The sequence below is a fragment of the Opisthocomus hoazin genome, chromosome 1 (genome assembly GCF_030867145.1).
Source record: "Opisthocomus hoazin isolate bOpiHoa1 chromosome 1, bOpiHoa1.hap1, whole genome shotgun sequence".
In the NCBI taxonomy this organism is placed as follows: Eukaryota; Metazoa; Chordata; class Aves; order Opisthocomiformes; family Opisthocomidae; genus Opisthocomus; species Opisthocomus hoazin.
This window is the reverse complement of record NC_134414.1, coordinates 7,383,017-7,405,325: the sequence shown is the minus strand read 5'-3', so window position 1 is coordinate 7,405,325 and position 22,309 is coordinate 7,383,017. Positions and strand designations below refer to the sequence as shown.

General features: G+C 41.9%; 1 protein-coding gene across 17 annotated transcripts in view; it reads left to right on the top strand.

Annotated features, from left to right (window-relative positions):
* The window catches only part of TENM4 (teneurin transmembrane protein 4), a 648,250-nt gene that overhangs the window by 471,047 nt on the left and 154,894 nt on the right, over positions 1-22,309 (top strand). For all 17 annotated transcript variants that reach the window (XM_075416263.1, XM_075416294.1, XM_075416284.1 and 14 more), the window contains 3 exons: positions 11,260-11,361; positions 16,143-16,337; positions 20,565-20,765. In XM_075416263.1, coding sequence (XP_075272378.1) covers positions 11,260-11,361; positions 16,143-16,337; positions 20,565-20,765 — 498 coding nt within the window. The remainder of the gene's footprint in view (positions 1-11,259; positions 11,362-16,142; positions 16,338-20,564; positions 20,766-22,309) is intronic.

Genomic DNA, 22,309 nt, shown 5'->3' with positions numbered 1-22,309 from the left:
TCTCAAAGGTAATTAAATAATAGGAAGCCTGTAAAGGTCAGATGCTTGGCTGTAAAAACTTCCACAGCTGCTTTTTTCATATCGAGTGTATCTCTTCACGGATACTAAGTAAGTAAAAGGTAGTGGTAGAAAATTACAGTGTGTAAAGCTAGCTTAGCTTTAAAGCAGAGACAGAATAATTTGTTTCATGTTACACTTGAGCTTTTTCTTTGTTTTTTTTTTTATTTTGTTTTTTATATGTACACTCCTCTTTCAATAGATCTTAAGATCACAAGTGATAATTTGTGTGGGAAGCATAGACAAGCAGACACATATATTCATTCATATTGTTGTACAAAAGAAATTAATCCGTGTTTGTCAAGACTGCTTGGAGGCCAATAAGTATTCATCTCAGTAGAAGTTAGACGTCTGAATGTCTTTAATGATCCAGGTTTTGTCTGGTTTTGATCATGCTTTAAAGTGGTAGAAAAACGAAGGTAGATTTGTCTTTTTGGAAAGCGCTGCCTACGTCTGTACTGACATGGACTGGTAGCCTTGAACTTGCTTGTCAGTGTGCCTTTTGCAGGCAGGCAAGTGCTCTTGATCTGACAGAGCTTGTACAAAAGGTTTATTGATTGGGGTAATTACTTTAGTTTTAGGGTCAAGAAAAGGTTTATTTCATACTGAAGTTAAAGCCTTTTTCTTTCTTTCTGTTATTTCTGTCCCTTTTTTTTCAGTTCACTTTTTTCAGAACAGCAGAATTCTGCCTTAATAACACAGCGTATAGTGCTATCTGAGTGCTTCTGGAGAAATGTGGAAAACAGTGCATATGGTTTTCGTTTTTACACTTTTGTATATAGCTCTTTCCATGCACCCCAGACAGCAGGCTAATGTAAGCACAGCTTGTTTTATTCCCGCGTCGTATTACCGAGCTGCTAGAACAGCTCTGCGCAGACTTTTCTTTCCATGAATGCTCCCCTGCTAAACCACAGAAATAAGGTGGTGGGGGTTACTCGTCCGCTTTGGCAAGCAAAAGTAGAACCCTTTCCGTACTAGAACAAAAGACTTTTTTAAGACTTAATTTTCCAAAGGCTGTATTAAAGCGTATGTACTTGCATGCATTTATTTTACCACAAAAGAGAACAGAAGCCAACAGCATCGGCACCTCAGGAGTCCCGGATCAGTCTCCCCTTTCACATGGGGGCCGAGTGGGGTGGGAAGGACATAGTCTGTGCAGTAACTCCTGGCATACATTGACTTTTTAAATGATAATGACAGGTCTGTGTATTAGATGTGTCACTGCTTTCTTTATCTAAGTGCTACAACAGTCTCAGAAAAAGAGTTACATAAATTATGTAAACTGATTTCTAGAGGGCTTGCTGGAGGCTTGGAGAAGGAACACGATTTCACCAAGTTTGTGCAGCAAGTCCACTGGAGGTGGAAACAGAGCCACGAGTTCTGCTTTCTCTCTGGCCCTGATCAAAGACTACTGAGAACTCAACACAGTTGCCTGAACACAGACATCTGCTGGTATCTGCGATGCCCCAGGGAGCTGAGGGCATCTCTGCAGGGGGCCAGATCTGCCATAAAACCTAGAGAAGACTCAGACTCTTCTGTAGACCTGGCTGGAGACCAGGCGTCGTACTTGAGAGCATGTCCCTAGCACAAGGCACCTGCCTAATCAAACCTCAGACATCAGTCGTTCCAGCCCGTACATCCTTATTTATCAGGCTGGGTATATTTGCTGAAGACTTTCTGTAAAATAGAACTTCATCTTTAATGCACTGAGAATTGTAATGCTGCTAAGGTTTCATGGCATTTTTTTGACCATGTGAGACCACATTTGAGGTTCTCTCTGTGTGTGTATGCAAGAATGGTTTGCTTTTTTTCCCCTAGAATACACTAACTTACAACATCATTTAAAATGAAACTCAAGGCCAGCTTTAGCCTTGCCCTGAGCTACAAGAGCAGAAATTGTAATGTACTGAACGTGAAGTAACATCCCGCTTGCTAGTGCAGCTCCAGAAGTTGAACCCTGGAGGCTGAATAATTGTTGTTTCCTGTATTAGTTTGTAAGAATTTATAAGAATGAGAAGGAACAAAAAAAAAATTCTTTGCAATCCCTTGGGCAAATTGGGGATACAAGAGTTTAATTTACTGGAGTGAAATTCAGGTTTAAAAATATTCCAGCTGTAAAAAAGGAAAACTAGGAAGAAAAGAAGCGTTTGCAAGGTGTCTTTCTAGATCTTCACAGCCTTGTCGTATGTGTGTTACAAGTACAGGATTAAAGTGTTATTGTGCTTAGCAGCTGCATTGTAGAAGGGAGAAGGCGGCTTCAGCCCAACAGCTACTCTTTGTTTAAAACCATTCATTGAATTTTTTTTTCCCAGCTAACTTCTAACCTGTGATCACGTTTCAAGTGATTTAGAACAGAGGGTTTTTTCAGATGGTCGATGTAGGATTCCTTAAGAACTGTATTTCATAGACCCTTTCATGCTTTTAGCATTGCTCACATTCTCAGGGAAGAAAAGTGTTCCCTGTATGTTGCTATGAACAGCAGAAATACATTAGCAGGATTTTCTAAAAGTTGCCTTCTTTCTGGTCCCGGTGAAGACAAAGAAGATTTTACCATTAACTTAAATGATCGTATACATAGACCAGTGCCCTAGTGCTTTTGAAATCCCATTAGACCTTATGCTTTCAACCATCTGATAGCTTTAGATTATAAGGCATTCTGCACTGGAAAGATTTCTTAAAAAAGAAGCAGTAAGAGAAAGGAATTAATTGGTGAGATAAAGCTCTTTTTCAAAGCGCAAACCAAATTCAGACCAAATGTGGCATCGGCTTTTGCAGTGGTCAGGCTTGTTCTTTATTTACTCCCCAAACTATTCCCACTTGGTACCTGTTTCTGTAGAACAGCATTTCAAAAATAGCTCACAGAAAAGCTGTTTTTGTAGTATTTCCAGCTGGGCCTAGAGTTGAACATGCTTGAAAGAGTGTGAGAAACACTGACATTATTGTGATGAGAGCCATTAGAGTACCTGGGTAGATATCTCAAGCCAGGCCTAGAAGCAAAAGTACAGACATCTCAAGGGAAAATGTGCTCACATGATGTACTGTCAAATCTGGCAAACTCAGCATCTCTTTATGGTTGCAATAAGCAACCCAAACTGATCCCAAATGCCAAACCTTTTGTGCTTCACCATCACCTTTTAAAATGATCCATCCTCTAGAGTCACTGCTGGCTGGAGAAGGTAGTTGCTGTCAGTATGCTGATGGAGATGTGGGGTATCTGCCATTCCAAATGGCTTTTTTTTTTTTAAGTTCTTACAGAAAAAGAGAGGGGGAAGAATAACATGCAATTGAATACTGTGATTACTGTACTTCACTCTGACTTTCCGGAATCGGGAGTGATTTAAGGAGTTGTTTAAAGGACTGCCTGCCTGTTGCCCTTTTCCTAATTTAGCATCCATATACCTGCGTGTGAAGGTTAGAGTTCCACTGGGATATGAGAGCAAAACACGGTTATATGCATGGATCTTTAATTAAAACAAACCTCCCAGCCTTCAGAAAAAAAAAAAAAAATCAAAATCTGGCACAGCATCAAGTGGCATAAGCAGTATCAGCATCACACTGGGCGCCCTGCAGAAGAGGAAACTGTGAAAGAGCACTCAGAAATAATGACTGAGTTTCCATGATGCTGTCAAGACTTTCACATCTCTGGCTGCCAGGTGTGGATTACTTGAGCTAGAAATGTAAAAGCCTTATAAAACACAAATGATGCAGCAAAATCGAAATCTCGGCAGGTAAGGATGTACCATAAGAAGGAATCAGTCCTTTCAGACTTCAGGTGGGGAAGCAGGAGGAGGAGCAAGAGAATACCAGACCCAGCATTTCTACATTTCCTTTGTTTCCAGGGCATTTTTTTCCCTTTTTATTATGGCTCATAATGTCAAATCTGATGTTTTGAGATATCTGGAACCTGTTTTATCCCCTCTCACCTCCACATCTGCCTTGGCATTGTTATCAAATTACAAGGGCAGGTGACAGCTCTCTAGGCTTGGAATCCACCCTACCCCGCAGTGAAATTCAATTGAGTAGCATCATTGCTTTGAAAAATAAACAGGACTGCAAGCTCTGCAACTGGGAAGTAAATTAAATATGTTCACAGGGCTTCAGAATCTTCTTTGCCTTTCATGTTATACTGCCTGACTTCCTATTAAAATTACTGCTAACATAGCCAGGACAGTGACAGGGAGCATTTTTGTGAAAAAGAGTTGTTATTGCAGTGAGCTTGTAGGTGACAGCTTTATCCTGGACAAGCAGGTCTAGGAGAAAGAATATGTGGCTTGCTGAGGTTCCTCTGGTGCAGCAACAGAGGACAGGTGAAATAATGTTGTGTCCCTTCCCTCTCCCGTGGGATGTAATTCATTGCGAGGTGAGAGGGATGCTGTGTGTTCCTCGTGGCCCTTTGGCATTGATGTGGCTGACACAGAGGATTTCAAAGTTAGATATGAACGATGGAATCTGTCTACAGGCTGCCCTGCTCCGTATGCACTACCTCCCTCACAGCAAAGTGTCTTCTTTAGCCAGGGGAACATGACTAGGCAGAAAATAGGCCAGTGGACAGTCAGGAACAATTTCTTTCTGTGTGACAATAAATATATGTATTTATTTGATACAGCAAGCAATTCTCCTCTAAGTATTTGTTTTACCTCCAGAAATTTTTTTTCAATTTACTTACTTTTTAAAAATTAATGCATCTGTGTGTACAGAGGGTTGATGCTTATAAGGAAAGGGTAGAACATTTTATTACACCAACCAGTATATATGCTGTATCTCCCTGGGCTGGTAGCTTGGTAGATGTGGCAATTTACTTTGCACTCAGCAGCACCAGACACTGCCAGTTCCAGAACAACTCTTTGAGGCTGTCAAAGGAAAGAGTTACATGTGAATTCGTACAACCGCCCTGTGCTGAATGGCATTTAATCAGTTCTTAGAAAGCAGTCCTGGTGCTTATGAACTCCCAGGAAAGCTACTGCCTTCAGTTGCCAGCTAGATAACTGTTTTTTTCTTTGCCAATAGATAGTTGCCTCTAAATGCCTAGGGAATGATGATGCTTGGTGGCAAGTCTAGGCTATAAAATATTTATCTTTAACACACAATTGTGTTACTGCAGCCTCTAATAGGATTTGGTGTCAGGCAAACATCTGCCTTGGCCTCTGGCCCAAAGATATAGAAACAAGCTATTAAGTGGAATGTTGCATAGTAAATAAATAAGGCGGAAATACTGTTAAAGTAGCTATACTGCTGACCAACAAACACGGTGAGTATAAAGAAGAGAAGTCCATCAAGACGCTAACAACTTGTCTGCCTCCTTAATATGTTTATTGTATTTCATCTGGATAAAGGCAATTCATGTAGGTAATTGGAAGCCAGGCTGACAGATCTTTATAGAGCTCACCACAGCAGAATTGGCTTTCACGGGGCTTTTTGTCAGTAGCAAAGTGGTCCCCTGAGCAGACCATTAGCCTGGGAGCTTTGTCGCCATCACAGGAGTCACTTCATGATGTGAAGCAAACGGTGTATTTCTCTATGCCTCAGATTACCAACCTAAAACAACGGGAATGGTAACAATTAGCAATTTCCTATTGAAGTTGGTGATATGCTTGAATGAAGGATAGCGTAGTGTGAAGTCTTCTTGCAGGTCTGGGCAGGATTGTGCCAGTTAAAGCTTCTCTCAGGGTAAGGAGTGATTGCAGTGGGAAAACAAGCAATGAGATAAAGGTTTCAGCCAAGTTTTCTTCAAACTCTACCGGCTGTGAGATTACTCGTACTGAAAAAAGTCTCCCGAGACAAATGGGAAAAGTCCCAAAGTATCCTCAGCAGCTGTGAGCCAACGTGGTGCATGAAGTAAAGCTGGTTTGCTCCAGACCGTGATCTGTTTCTTTTTGTGCTTTGATAATTAAACCTTTTGAGCAGGAAGGATCTTAAAGAGTTCTTCAGAAGAAGAGTTTTGCTCTTAGAGAAGTCTAGGCTTTCACACTTAATGAATGTTTTCCATCTCTCATTTTTATAAATCTAGAAGCACTTTTGTACATCCGCCTTTTCCTGAGTGAGGTAGGCTGGACTAGGGTGGAGAGAAATTTCTGCCTCAGACAAGGCATTTCTATACAGTTCTCCAAAATGAGCCTGTGGATCTGAAGGCGGTGTGCCTCGTTGTGTCACTTACTCCTTCTCTGGGTGTTTACAATATTTATTCAGGAAATGACTTGTTTTTTCAGTTGCTAATTAGATTTTGAAGCTGGCAGGACAATTGCTTCCATACTCAGCTTCTGCAGTCCTCATTAGAAGCCACACCGCCTCAAGTTTTGCCGGTCTGTCCCCAGCATGAGTTATTTGCTTTCAGGAAGTTTGCTGCTGCTGCTATTGATTGTTGGAAAGTGGCATGGGAGCTGCATTTTCAGTATTCTCTTTGGACATGATAACAAAACTATATGAAAGCATCATAGATCATCCACTCACAGACCATCCGGTTAACAGTCTTTGCCCTTACCAGCTGGTGGCAATCAGATCAATTCAGAGATTGGGAAGCCAAGAGAAAGCTGTGGGAGTCAGACTGAAAAGTGAGAACATACATCTCTAAAAAAGAATTGTCCATAGTCTCACAGTGAACTTTAACAATTAAATAAAAACAAAACAAAACAAAACAAAACATTGTCATGATTCTCTAAAGCAGTTTCCATGGCACTATACATGAAACACCTTACAGATTTTTGTATACATTGGACAGTATCTTTATAATCACGTGGGGCGGGGTCCTCCCTGGGCTCCAGGTGCAGATCTGCTCCACCGTGGACCTCCATGGGCTGCAGGGACACAGCCTGCCTCACCGTGGTCTGCTCCATGAGCTGGAGGGGAATCTCTGCTCCGGCGCCTGGAGCACCTCCTCCCCCTCCTTCTTCACTGACCTTGGTGTCTACAGAGCTGTTTCTCTTGCATATTCTCACTCCTGTCTCCAGCTCAAGTTGCCGGGGGGAAAGGTTCACCCTTATTGACTATGTTATCCCAGAGGCACTACCACTGTCGCGGATGGGCTTGGCCTTGGCCAGCGGTGGGTCCATCTTGGAGCTGGCTGGCTTTGGCTCCATTGCACACAGGAGAGGCTTCTAGTAGCTTCTCATAGAAGCCACCCCTGTAGTCCCCCCGCTACCAAAACCTTGACACGCAAGCCCATTACAGCCCCATTAGATAATAATTTGGCTGTCATAGCTTCTGCAACACGTGCAAATTTGTCCACTTCATTCTTAGTTCTTCCTTAGGTTCCTCCATCACAACTCCCTAATTTCTTATGCTAAGTCACCCACCACCTCCTGTTTAGTTGGAAAGTTAGATATTAGAGTGTTGTGCACAGATAGGCCTGCACATGGTGTGTGTACATTTCAGAAGGAACAGAAAATCGAGTCAGCTCTCCAACTGGTGCAGTCTGTGGCCACTGAAACTAAATTCAGTCCTGTCTTCATCGACACAGGTTTTCATGGGACATCTTAAATGAGTATGACTTGCTAATGCCTGCAATCTTCAAAGTAAAAAGAAATTCCAGTTTGTGATTGTACCTAAGAATATAAATAGAACCCCGTATTGCACACACAACTCAGACTTGTTGCTGACAGGCGTAAGTCACAAGCCTTGTTTGTTCTCATTAGCTCTGGAGTTCATGAGAAAGAACAGGTTCATTTAACGCTTCCTTTATGGAAATACTTTTTAAGCTGTTTTAGAGCAGCTTTGAGACAAAGATGTACTGCATGAATCTTCATTGCTTTTCAGAGTTTATTCTCAGTCGTGAAGAACTTTTGGGAGTGTGCAGAGACCTTGATTGCCCTGAGTCACACCAGGCAAGTTAGTACCCTTAACTGCTAAAAAATGGTAAGTGGCACCAGCCACTGCGGGGGAAGAGTTCCTTTTCCTCTTCGCTTCATCTCCTCTCTATCAGGCAGGTTATTCCAGGGCAACGTGAGCTAGTCTAAAATAAAAGCACGTTAGAAATGTTACTTTTAGCTGTATTAGAAAAACAAGGAGCATCAGAGAAAGCAATGAAGTAGGATGAAGGTATTTTTAAGGGCCAACTCTATCGTTAATAGTACAGGGTGGTCATGCCACAATTCGGAGTTACTGAGGTCCTTCAGTGGAGAAGGTACAATGGGTACCTCCGTGAATGGGAGGTTTGTTATTCCTTTTGTGTGGGGCACAACACGGTGTGATGCAGTTAGGGCACACTCGCAAAGAAGAGTCTGGGAAATCAAGGACTGAGGAGATGAGTGTGATATATGGAGTGATATTTGTGCTTTTGCAAAGTAAAATGCCAGGTCTGAATGGCAAAATATACATTGATTTTTTTTTGGTGTGCTTTAGTGTTGGTCACTCTCGGTGGGATCTGACCAGTTCTAGGTGCCTTTGATGACAATATCTGAACTAGTCAGAGGAGAAAAGGAAGCACCACTGGAATAAAGTTCATTAAATTGATTCACTGTAAGATTCAGGAAAGTTGGTTACTTAAATACAGATATGCTGTGTTTCTGTGCTCACTCTGAACTTCTAGATCCCATTATATATAGTATAGTAGACAAGAGTCTTTCGGTTTAACCTAGAGTACACATCTAATTGGTGTACTGAGTAATGCCTGTCTTGTCCTAGGCATCACAAGTACATCAGCTGAACCACACTATAAACGCAAAATACTATTTTCAGTAGCAAAGATTATCCTTTAGATGCGGTGCATTGCTATGCTTTGGAACAGCTGCCGTGCCTGATGCTGCATTGCTTTTCAGATCTTGCTTTGATGTTTTACTATTTTTCACACATAAACATACCAAGAAAGTTGTGTGGATATTCTACTCCTTTTCAAGGACTCCATTTAGTCCTTTAAAGCAAAAGCTTGAAAAAAACTTTTAAAAATTGTTTCTAATATATCATAGGTGTTGCCATAACACTAGGAGTCTGTCCTGCATCAAGCACTGACACAGGTATTCCCGTTGACTTCAAAGGTCATGCGTGTGTAACCTCTACGCAGCGTTGCTGCAGCTTGCAGAGCCCGACCCAGCATGGCAGTGTGATGGTGAGGTTTCACGAGACGTCTGCCTGCTGCGCTGATGCCGAATAACGTGGCCCTACTCTTTCTGCTCCCAGTTTTCAGGCAGTACAAAACAGTTCACTTGTTTTTTTTTTTTCTGCTGCATTAATTTTCTTGCCACCTTTTGAGCTTAACCAGCTCATTGAAGGGCCTGACAAGTGCCAGAACCAGCATGAGAAGAGGGAGCTTAGGCTTGTACCTAGGATGAGAGGATTAGAGGAGCAGGACTGACCCTTTCAGCCACAGGAGCTGTTAAGTCTGCTTGCTCTGTCTCATTATCTTGTTTCACAGTACTCACACGCTGTATGTTTCTCGTATGTGTAAGTATGTGTATGTGCATCAGTAAATAACTTCTTTTTCTAAATTTGTGCATATATTTCTTGAAAAGAAGACAAAAAAGCTTTAAACATTGTGAAAAAAAGCATAGAGAAAAATGCATAAAGCAAAATTGTTTTCAGCAGTGAAATTAAACCATCACAAAGTTCTGAAGATTATATATGTACGGGCTTATATTAACTTTTCATTTACAGGATGGATTTGTGTTTGTACCTGCTATTATGGGACACTTGGTATGCTTCAATATCAGTATAAATGCGCCAGGCCTGAGCTGCTGTTTCTTTGTCCTAGGAAGCGTGGCTGCTATTTGGTTGCATTAAAGATGGCAGCTCAAGCCCAACGTGTTGGCTACATGCTGTGATTGTATTTCCATACACCGTAAAGTGAATATCTGCTTAACTGTAAAGTTTGAATATTAGAAAATTGACAGCTTCCTTGTACCTACCTTGCGGCATGGAGCTATCTAAATGTGAGATGTCTGATGCCAAGACTTAAAACATAAATGCTTGAAACTTTTTGTATGATTTAAAACTTCTGTTGCCATTTATGAATGATTAAATTACACCATGTCCTTTAAAATGTCCTTCAGAAACCTCTGGTGTTTGGAGAACACCCATCGAGAAACAGGCTTCCTTTCATTTGTGATTAGAAACTAATCCGCACATCTCTGCTGCAGCTGTTGCTCTTCATTTGCACTGATAGGAAGTTTACAAATATTTTGCTACCAGAAGGCTCTGTGAAGTACGTCTGTGAACGTGCAGTCTTTATTCACACGGCTGGGGTTTCCACCCCGCTCCATGACAGATGTACCACTGGTGCTCCTCCTGTCTAACTGAATCTGGTTTTTATCAGCTATGCATCTCCCTCAGAGAAAAAGTGAAACAGTAGTGTGGAGTGAACCACGGTTTTCCATTATCTTTTCGAGCCTCACTCACATTTACTCAATCTTTACTCACAGTTTAGTCAAGAAAATAAAATTATTTTCAGTCTCTTTTTTATGTGTGATGTTTACCAGCTTGTGTTCTTCTTTCGTGAAAAATAATTTTTAGCCCAAATATTCTGAAGTGTTCTCAAAATAAAAGTGCAAGATAACATTTTGCTTACCTGTTAGCTTTCCTTGAAAGAGGAACAGCCAGTGTTTTTACCAAAGTCAGGGAATTGAAGAAGATAACAAGAAACAGAAGAAAGCATGGAATAGTCCATTTCCTTTTCCACCAAGAAGCAATATTAGCCCCAGCCCTGTGGGCTGTTTGTATAATATTGCAGAACAAGCCGAAAGGCATTTGGTTAGGAATAACCCTTCAACAGGCAGAGAGGATGAACCAAGGGGCTGTGTTCAGTGAGCTTCATAAGGGGAAAATTCTGTCACAGCTCGGCTCTGTTTGGCACAAACAAAGGCTCCAAGTTCACTTACCTGAGACAACAAAATCAGCCCAAAGGTGCATGTTCTGCCACGAGAACGGCGTGTGTTGCTTCTCTCCAATAAATGCGAAGAGGGAAAACGATTGGAAAAATAAGCAGGAAGAAAAGACATTTGGAAGCTTTTGGGTGCTGAGTGAGGACAAAGCCGGGTGGGTGCTGAGCAGCTGCGATTTAATCACAGGATTTGCAGTCTCTCCGCGCTAGTGAGTTACACTTGAACCATCCGTTGGTGTAAATGGGTGAGGGCTGTTTAGTGGAGCTCAGACTAATGCTTTTGGCCCCAAGAGCAGTGATTGCTTTCAGGTTCCAGCTGTCCTGCCATCCAGAGCCCTCCCAAACTCAGAGGTGTTTCCTTGCCTAAAGAAGTATCTGAATTCTCTTTTGTTTTCCAGAATCAGTGGATAATTGTCCCAGTAATTGCTATGGGAACGGAGACTGCGTGTCTGGGACTTGCCATTGCTTCCTTGGCTTTCTGGGCCCTGACTGTGGCAGAGGTAGGAATTTACGCTTGATTAACTCCTCTCCTCTCCTCTCTCCTTTAGCTAACATTTTTCTTTTGAGCATTGCATTCATGCCTGTGCCTTTTGCAAAGTACACCTCACCCAGCTTGGGGATGCTGCCGTAGAACGGAAACGAGTCGGAGCTGTGGAAGAAATTCTTTACAATGAGGGTGGTGAAACACTGGAACGGGTTGCCCAGAGAGGTAGTGGAGGCCCCATCCCTGGAAACATTCAAGACCAGGTTGGACAGGGCTCTGAGCAACCTGATCTAGTTAGCGGTGTCCCTGCTCGCTGTGGGGGGGTTGGACTAGATGACCTCTAGGGGTCCCTTCTGACCCAAAACTTTCTATAATTCTATGATTCTATGATTCTATGATTTGTTCGCTGCAAGTCGTGATTGCTGTGACCTTAGCAACAACACAAAGCCCTGGGTGCATATGGACAGGTGCAAAATCTCACACTGGGAATTTTCCCTCTGGGAGCAGCTTTAGAAAACACGACTTAAAAATGAGGCTTTATTGTTTTGTTTAGAAGACCACTCTATCATTGTGTGGCCCAACCTTACAATGATACTTTCTTTTAAGATACTGATGATAAAAAAATGAAGTACCTTTCTCATTGCTGCAGGCCTTGCAAGTCTGCCCGAGCTCTGACTGATCGCTGACAGCCTGGCTGTGGGGAGTTGGGCAGAGTTAGAGTAAGGCTGGGCGTGGAGTAATAGCAGGAAGAACTGGATACTCTGGCCAAAAGTGAAAAAGCTGGGACAACTGAGGAGGAGGCTTACCCCAACAAACAATATAATACATTTTTCTGCTCGAGTGAAAAGTATTTTTAATAAATGGTTTTGGAAGGATTTTCATTTGACCTGAATTTTTTAGGTTATGTAAACATTTAAAAAACAAACTGAATTACTTATAGTAAGAACACATTTCAGACCGAGAAATCAAAACGTTGCATGTGGGAAACGCCAGAATGCTGTGCATCAACCTTTTCAAGGCCTTTTTTGGCTGAAGCAGTTCAACAAACTAAGTGCAGATTTATAAATTTGAGGAGAGGAGTAGTGTAAAAAGTTGCTGCCCACACAAGGAGCTTTGCAAAGGCAACAGGTCAGGCCTTCACCCCAGCCCGTTGCTTCTTTGGAAAGCAGACTGGCTCCTTCCCAAGAGAGAGAGCTCAACCCTGTCCAACCCCAGGTCCTCTCCCCCTCTAGCTGAGCTCAGGTCCCATCATGGCGGCCCAGCCAAGAGATAAGGAAGCAGGCGGGGAGCTCTCTGCTGAGGCGGTGTGGTCCAGGCTAAAACCCCGGAGGCGTCTCAGAGTTCACAGCCCAGTGTGATGGATGTGGCAGTCTGCATCCCTGAGAGCTGGTCTGTCAGAATGCTTGCTGACTCAGGTTACACTTGGTTTGCATTTCCTTACACTCGGTTTGCATTTCCAAGCTCCTTTTCAAATCCATAGAGCTGGAGACAAAAGGAGGGTTTTTTCCATCTCCCACAGCATATCCCTACTCACATCTCCTAACTTCAGGTGGGGGCAGAAGTTCAGGGTTTGTTCCCCTCAAGGCTCCCTGTAGAGTCAGTGGAGAAGGAGAAGCTCCTTCACCATGAGTCAGAATATTTAAACTTTTGTTCTGAATCCACTTTCAGAGGAGCTTCCTTCCCTTCGCGCGTTATATACCGAGCTTTCTCAAGGCACTTCAGTTGAGCCACGTGGGTATCCCCCGTTTCACTGGAGTGCTTACTCCAGCTGATATGAACACCTTTTATTCGAGTCAATCTTTTGATTCAGAATCATCTGGGTTTAGATCACAGACTACTGCCTGCCTTTAGGAGGACAGATTAGTGCCTGGAGTGTCAAAATGCTGTTTGTGTATGAATTCCCACCCAGTAGGCCTGCTGAATGGATCATCTTGCCACGCAAGTGAGATATGAGGGCCCCAGTGTTGGCTTCCTCTTGGTTTGCAGGTGAATACGATGCTGCTTTTGACCTACAAATCCCTCAGAGGGCAGCAACTGCGGTGTGTGTGAGGCTGCTACAGCACCCTTCTGCAGCCATACATCCGTCCCTGTCCTGAGCAGTAATCCTTAAATAAGCAGGTCTCTGCCCATGTGAAGATTTCTGGGTCATAGATTTCCTGGGTGTGCCTTTGTTTCAATTCAGCCTTGTAATTCGCCATCCAAATGGGCGTGAAACTGTGGAGCAGAAAGCGCTTCTGTTTTTTATAAAGGTTAATTATTAATATATTATTAACCAATTATTTTAAACCAGGTAAGTGAGAACAAATCACCAGAGGTATATTCACGGGCCTTTTGAAGGCCTCCTTGAACATGGGAGATGCTGTATAAAGTAAGCAAATGAACAGGTGATCTTACTTTCTGATGCTAAACTTTACAAGAAAAGTGGTGTGCATTTGGGTTTGTTGCTACCATAACCGCACTGGGGAATTACTGTAATTTCAGCATCTTAGATATTCTTTGTTGGAATCTGAATGATGAAACAATAAATATATATCATTATATATGGAAAAGAGTTGCACAAGTAGCAGTGGAAAAAATCCAGAAACTTCTTTTGTCTTTATTCATTATGGTGTGCTACAAAGGAGGCCTTGTTCTTGCCATTGCCTTCACATTTTCAGCAGCACTTCCCAGGTTATGCTGAAGGTGTTCTCCACAGAGGGCTCTGTAGAGTACCAGTCTTGTTGCAGATGGCCGGTAATTTATCTGATCTCGTACTGAGTGATCAGCTGTCTTGTCAGAAAACATGTAAGTCTTTCTCAGCAACCTCTCACTGGTCAAAGGCAATTATTCTTTCTTCTTGTTGAAAAGAGCTGCAGACTATCCTCTTCCAGTGCCTTGAAAGTACAGGGTCCATTACTGAGCATTTGAAATTTGAGACAGAGGGGCGGAAAATTCCATCAGCCTAGATGAAAACTGAAATTACAGACTGAGTTTGCTGTGAACCAGGTACACAACACAGTGTTATCTTAAACAATTTGTGTCTCGTATTGTATAGGTGGATATCCCCTTGCAAATGATGCGCTTGAAACTCACCACTGCAGTGTGCTTCCTTTAAAGTGAACAGAGGGCTCCTTAGTAATAGCACTTGCCAAATTCCTTTCTTTTTCTAAACCTCTTTTATCTTCGTCAGGCAAACATAGTTCGCGGCATATCAAATTGGCTTAACAGTCAGAGCTGGCAATGCTTCGTGTTGTATTGAGGTTGCTATAATTCTTAACACTCAAACAAACTTGACTGTACGACAGGTGGAAACAACACAGGATGGGCATTATGCGATTACTGAAAAGGTAAGAAGAGAAGGAGAGAGATGCTGCCCTTAAACATCTTAATGCCTCTTCCCCTGTATAGTCAGAGTCAGGAGCGAAGCAGAAGAGGTACATTGTATTCATCACACACCTAATGCAGTTGAATTAAGCAGCAGAATGGAATATTCCTTTCACATTTGTCCTGCATAAAAATGTTCAGAAATTGCCTTTCCGAGGGGCAGATGAGAAGCCCAGCTGTCCTCGCTTGAGGATGATGTGCAACAGTGAACAACTGAAGTCTGTGCTGAATATGTGTCCTTGCAGCTCCGTTTGAGCAAAATGAAGGTGAAGAGAACTGGGCTTAAGCAAGAAATTTCAAGGGATAAAGAACAGGGGAAGGCTGTTGTTTCTGAGGGACGGAAATCAGCAGCTTCCTTGGAAAAATCAGAACAGAGGAAAAAAGGAACATAAGGTGGCAGGTGTGGAGAATGGAAAAGGGAGAAGGTAGCATCAGAGCGGAGCTGAAGGAAGCTTAGAGAGCAGCAGTTACCAAAGCTTTGGGCATGGAGGCTGGGGTCTGGTCGTTGATGCCTTCTTCTTCTTTGGGGACCCTGCTCTGTATCCTTCAGTTCATGCCATCCCACTCTGCCTGACATATTCCAAATTTAGCACAAAAAATACTTAATCCTGGAATCCATCGTGCCACAGCTTGAGCTTGTCATCTTCTTCTTCTCCATTTTATCACAGGGAATGAATCCTGTATCTCATTGGCCTGGAGAATCAGCCAACTTCACCGGAAAAAAGGACAGCTAAAAATTCACTTATAAAGTAATACAAAGGTCGGAGGATAGATTTGAGAACTTTTATTTCAGGGAGCTTGGGAAGACTAGAGGCCAGTTTTGCATTGTGTCTGATGGCGAATGGAGCCCAGAAGATGTGGTAACCAAGAAAGGGGGCTAGAGATTCGGTTGATGGTATGACCTGAGCTAAATCAGGGAAATATAATCTCAACGTGGCGTTCTGGACTCTAAGCAAAGCAATTGAAACCCATAAAGCTGAGAATTACAACAGAAAAACAGGGGAGTGATTTGCATACCGCTAAAGTCGACAGCAGAGGCAGTGTCAAGGAAAGTACAAAGTCTGCCAGCGGGTCAAGGATGGTGATAAGCAATCTAAGGCCAGGCAGTGGTGCTGCTGAAAGTAGACAGCAGTACGCTGAAAAACTGGAAGACAAGAAAAGTCTGAGTTTAGTTAGTGAAAAAAAGCATCCGATGCACAGAGCAAGGAGATATTCGAACTCAAGAGCTCTGTTTGTTTTAAACGCAGGAGAATACAGTTAGCAGCTGGGTGTCATCCATGTAAAAGAGGTGGCTTTGGCAAAGAAAGGAACAACATACCCCACTGAAGACTGTGTATGAGAAATATAAATCCCATGCTGGATTTTTGTGCTCTTTTTTGAAGGGAGAGCCATGTACAGTTGTGTTTTAATGCGATTTCTATGACCTTTCCCCAGCGTCCTGCCCGGTGCTGTGCAGTGGAAACGGGCAGTACATGAAGGGGAGGTGCTTGTGCCACAGCGGCTGGAAAGGAGCAGAATGCGACGTCCCGACGAACCAGTGCATCGATGTCTCCTGCAGTAACCATGGCACGTGCATCATGGGTACCTGTATCTGCAACCCAGGATACAAAGGCGAGAGCTGTGAAGAAGGTATTTGCAAGATACATTCAATTAGACTTTTGCTTTGATTGTCGTTCTATAATTACATGGATGGAGGCAATTCGGAATAGGACTGGCACTTAAACGGAACAGTAATAGGCACCTTAGCGATACAATGGATGGAAGCAACATAAAAATGATATGTTGTAATAACTTGTCGTTAGCTATCATATTTGTTCAATAATTGGATGAAAAGCCATCAAATGCTTCAGATAGACAAATCTAGTTGAAAGACCAGAACGTCTAATCATATGTTCAAATATTCTGATTAAAGCATCGTTTCCATTTACACATCTAAACATATAATTACTTTTACAGTGCTTTCTTCTCTGCTGTGCTATGCCAAGCGATTTCAGTTGCTTGCATACACAAAATGGTGGCGTGTGAGAGAAAGTCCCTGATTCTTGTCAGCTTTAAAAGCTAAGAAATGCTCAAGTCTTGAATTAAATTCTGCTTCAAAATCAGATATTATTTTAATGGCTCTTCCATAGCTTTTTTCTCACATTAGCCCCCAAACATTTTTCATTTACATTTATATTAGTGGCTCAGAAATACGGTGCCTTTTAGCACTTGTCTTTAATCTTTTTGTGTACGAAGTCACCTGCCACCATAAACCTTTATCTTCCTGAGCCTGTGACTGCTTCTTATTGCTGAATGAAAAAGTGGACAGTTTTGTATATGTACAAATTAGTTGAACAGTTATAAAAATGCATCCAAAAATCCCTGATTTACTGAATAATATCCAGCACTTTTGAAAATTATTCTCAAAATTCTATGCAGATGACCTGAAAAATAATTATGTTTAAATCGTGCTTCTACAAATACATATATAAGGCTTCTGGAGCACCTGATGTTTTAAGACACCCATTTGATATGTGTATAAGAATCACAATGACTTGAATTAATTTATGGGTGTCTTCATCTATGCGGGATAAAGATTTGTCTGAAATGGCTTTATTTTACGGACAACGAAAATAGGCTGAATTGGATTCAGACATTCAAATGGCATCTAATCTAGTAATTCTTTTGATGCATTAAATGTATCGGAGTGGGACATTTCTGATGCAACATGGCTTCAGTGTCAGTAAATGTTAGAGTTGAAGACAGTATCAGCTCTGTAACAATAAGCCATCTCTTGAGAAAGCTTCATTTTGGCGTAAGAAAGCACAATTCAATGAAGCCATGGGTAATGCAAAACCCAAAGATGGTGACTACTGAAATGTCTTTAAAGCATCTCTGTAGACTTCGTATTTACTAGATCATATCTTTACTGGATAAACAGAAATGAAAAGATCCTGATTTTGCCTCCAGCCAGACGTGTTTAATGTGTGTAAATCAGAGTAAGATTTGCCCTTTTCCTAACAGGAACCTTTTTTTCCCTGGTCACATTTAAAGCAGAAAAGCCAGACACTACTCAGTTATTTTATGTTATCACTGTAGTGGGGAACAGTGTCAGTCCCACTAGGTAAAAACTTGAGAAAGAATGAAGAACAAAGAGAACATGATTTTTCTTGTGAGCTGTTTAGTATTTTTCCAACTGTGCATTTGTTTTTCATATTCAAGGCCTAATTTGTATTGTGTTGTAAGGGGGGGAAGTAACTCAGAAATATGCCATGTGGGAAATCTTCAGGACATATGTAAATATATATGTATATATATTTAGATCTAGTAAAGAAGTTGATTTATACCATTTTTTAAATTGCTTTTACTTTTTAATTTCTCTTCTAAGAAGGACCATCTGGTATTGATTACTTTTTATTATTTCTCAGTTCTCATAGCTTCACAGCTTAATCCATGTTTGTAATGGGTTTTCATTCCAGGGTTTCTTCTGTCTTTTCTCTTTTCCCCCATAGAAGTTCAGCAACGTTTATAAAACATCAGCCAACAATCTTACATGAGTTTTTCTTTTCTCCTTCCTTCATTTATTGTCCTATATTTTATAAGGCATGGGCTAAGCCAGTGAGATATTAAAAGGAAGGGAGCAAATTTAAGCAGTGAAAAAAGAGAAGTTACTCTTTGGGTACCAAATAAGCCTAATAACTTGTGATCAGCGAAGCATGAAGCATACTGGGGCAAAGTGTAGAAGAGGCGCTAGCCTTGCTTGCTGCATGATTTATCTCCCTGGCAAATGTTCTGCACAAGGCTGAACTATAAATGGGGCATTTTCCAACCAAGAATTAGACCATTTGGGACGTTTTCCGAGCAGCAACACAGATATATGCGAAACTCTCTCTTTTTTTTTTGTTTTCCCAAGTGTACTAGATTTTGTCTGGCTCCCCATCTCCTCTTCTCCCAGAGCTGAGCAGCTAAATTTGTGAAGCAGAACGCCCTAAAAATATACCATTGTACTCCAAATCCACTAAGCAATTGATTAAGAAGAAAGCCGAAGCCCGTAAGCCTGTCCCAGGGCCCTTACGATCGTGCAGAAAGCCTAAAGAGATACAGCTAGTGAGGCTGAGATTAAAGTAGCCATTGTGTGTGACATTTTCTGAAAGGGCTCATTTCAACATGAAAAATGGCCTTGGGATTATGATAAATGGGGGGTTCTGACATGCACATTCCCCTCCTATAATCGTCTGTGTTCGAGCTGAGATAGCAGATTGTCTGCCTCCTGCGATGGAGCCCCCTGTAAAACTCACCTTTTTCCCAGTTGACCTTCAGAGGGGATGATTAATTGCCTGGAGGCAGCCTCTTGTCAGTTAGCCTGTGATCTTTGTTCTCTGTGTTCAAACCATCTGCTGAGAACCTACGAGGCTGCTAGTCCGTTTCTTAGTCCTTTCCCTACTTATTACTGCTGAGAAAGAACAGGGCCAGGGCTCCAAGGGTCTCATGCTAAAATTGGCACCCCAGCTCCCAGCTCGCTAACAGTGAAGGAGATTTATAGACTCATCCTTTCCAGCCTCTTACAATTTTCGAGGATTGTTCCAGCTATGAGCAGGGCTCCAGGACTCAAACAAAACAGAAAATGCTCTCACGTGCCTTGGGATAGTAATTGCTGAGCCGTTACTTGTCAGATGAGAAGATTTTGAGAATCCAAGGGATTTTCAGAGCAGCTGTTGTGTTTCCTTTTAAGGTTTCTGGATCTTAAACAGGTCATTGGGATTCTTATTAGCTTTTACAAAGGGAAAAAAATGAACGGTAAACCTGCTGTGTGTGTGGTGGCCGTGTTCTGCTCTCCTGGATCAGAGCCAGGAGCTGGACAGCTTTCCTCTTGCTGCTCAGCCAGACTGACACTTGTCATCTATCCCCAGGGCACTGCCACACACTGTTCCAAGAGATGGGAGGAATTTCTCTAGGCTGTCCTGTATGCTATTATATATAACTAGATGATCAACTCCTCTGGCCCTTTTTTGGGGAGGGTGTCTGGTGCGTTTAGTGTTTTGCGATTGCTGGGTGAAGCTCCCCCATGGGCAGAGGAGCTGACAGTTGCCTACAAAACACAGAACCCAGGAGTCAGGCAGCAGTGCATTCGGTCTTTTGGTGCACGTTGCTATGGCGTGCACCTAACTGAATGGTCTCCAGTCTCGTTAGGAAACTGCCTCTTTGGGGGAAAAAAAGGTGCCATTTAAAAAAAGAGTATTAAATGATCAAAAATAAACCCAGAAGAACACCAGTATCCAAAAATGCATAATTTTGTACCAATCCTTACTTCAGAAGACTGTCTAAGGATATGTTTAATGTGAAACATGTGTAAGCGTCTGTGAAACCTGTATAGATTTCAGCACATTCTTCAGTTTAAGCATGTGTTTTGCTGAATAAGGACATCAACTTCTGCTGAATCTTTGTGTAAAATTCTCTCTCAGAAAACTAGAGCTCAGCTTTAAATTAATTAGTAATAGTAATTTAGGTTATTCTAATAGAATAAATGGAGGCATAATATGTGTGCAAGAGAATATTATTCTTATTCTGTTCTTAATTGATATTCGCCTGTTCTTACTAGAAAGATCATTTATTAGTGTAGGCCTGGATAAAAGAATGGATTTAATTGTTAGATTTTTCTCTGTTTTTCATGTAACTGTTTTATGTCTCACTGCATTTTTTGGACACTATCTTCTTGCATGAAGCGTCTGGTCTGTGCACAACAGGGCTTTGCTTTCTGGCTGGTAATAGCCTTGAGGTACTATATAAATAAGTTTGTGTAGATGGCAGCTTGATAGCTTTTTGTCTGAAATCCCCATTTGTTTTCCCTGTCTGCTTCCTCTTCCCTCTCTCGTGTAGTGGACTGCATGGACCCTACCTGCTCGGGACGAGGCGTGTGCGTGCGAGGAGAATGTCACTGTTCGGTTGGCTGGGGAGGAACAAACTGCGAGACCCCAAGAGCTACTTGTCTGGACCAATGCTCTGGTCACGGGACCTTCCTCCCGGATACTGGACTCTGCAGCTGCGATCCCAACTGGACTGGACACGATTGCTCAATCGGTAACGTCAGCGGTGACTTACTGCTGGTTTTTATTTTGTTTAAACTTCGTAAAATATTCAGACTTAGAACTGCAACAGAGTTCTACTAATGTGTTCCAGTAAAGCACATGTAGGGCATGACTGGAAGCAGAAATGCCATAGCTCAACTACATAAATAATTCTGCTTCCATTGCTGAGCATAGACCAATATAATAAATAACCCCATTAAAGCCACCTATGCTTGCTGTTGTTGGTTATATTGCTAGGAATGTAATTGACGGTCTACATAGAACTGCTTGTTCTGGTGTTGCTTCTTGATGAATCCCAGTAGCCACCCAAGGGTCTGTTTTGATTTTTAGGAGACGACTAAATAGTGTTTAGGTGGCTGTAAACAAGAACAAAGAGGTGGCAATCCTTCAGGTCTCGTTTCCCTTCTGAATTCAAGGCTGTGCTTTTCTAGGCTCAGCTAGAGGAGGATGAGTGTCACATGAGGTTTGTATTAAAAGACTATAAGCACTGTCCTCTATCAAGTAAGAAATAAGTTTACTGAGTAGAAGTATTTAATAGTACAAATACCTATGAAGAAGACAGATTTTTCCAGGCAATTTTGCGTCAAGGTTTGGAACTGTGACCTTCCTTCATTCCTCAGCTGAATGGGCATCTTGCTCAAAATCTGCATCAGGTATCTGAAATGAAGGCTAAAGAAAAACTATTCAGGAGCCTTTTCTTTTTTTCCAAACGCCATTAGCTTTTGGAGGCCACACTGAGAAATACTATGGTACATTAAATAGTCAGAACCTATGGGACATGAGTCTTTTGGCTTTTGGGCTGTATATTGTGCTCACAAACAAGAGACCACTGCAATAACAGCTTCTTTACCTTACACAGCTGGAGTGGAACTAGGCCAGATATCCAGGGCAGCTCAGTATAGGCAATGAAATGAAATGAATTTTCCACAAAGCGACAAAAAAAGAAACTATTAGGAGGGTGGATATAGTAGAAAAGTTATGTAAGCAACATTTTCACTGAGGATTTACTAGCATGTGCAAAGAGAATCAGGTTAACTGCTTGCAAGTATTTTACGAGAGCAGCTTCCAAGTATGGGGCAAACTGAATAAACTGGTACAAAGAATACAAAAAGAAAACCTTTTCGACAGTCATCATTCAGGGTAGATGTTAGAAACCTTGTCATAAAGTAAAATTGACTGGGCTGAAGAATAAGCAAAAGAGGAGGCCTGCTTCCCTGAGGGAAAAACTAGGCTGATCAAAACTTTTGCAAATGTAGGGAGGGCACCTATCCTGCATTGATAGGAGGATAAATTGGTGTTAGGCTTTTCCTTTCCCCACATTAACTTCTTCAATTCCATACTCTATGAGTTCATATGTAAGATCACCGTAACGGGAAAGGTAGTAGTGTATTTCTAGTGATTTTGTAGCATCGTTCATAATTGAGTCACTATTCTGAATTTATGTAGAGGTTTGGGGATTGCAGGGGTGGATTTGGAAAAACCTTCATTTCTACACGCAAACAGAATTCACTTTCCCTGTGTTAACCTGCAGGGTCA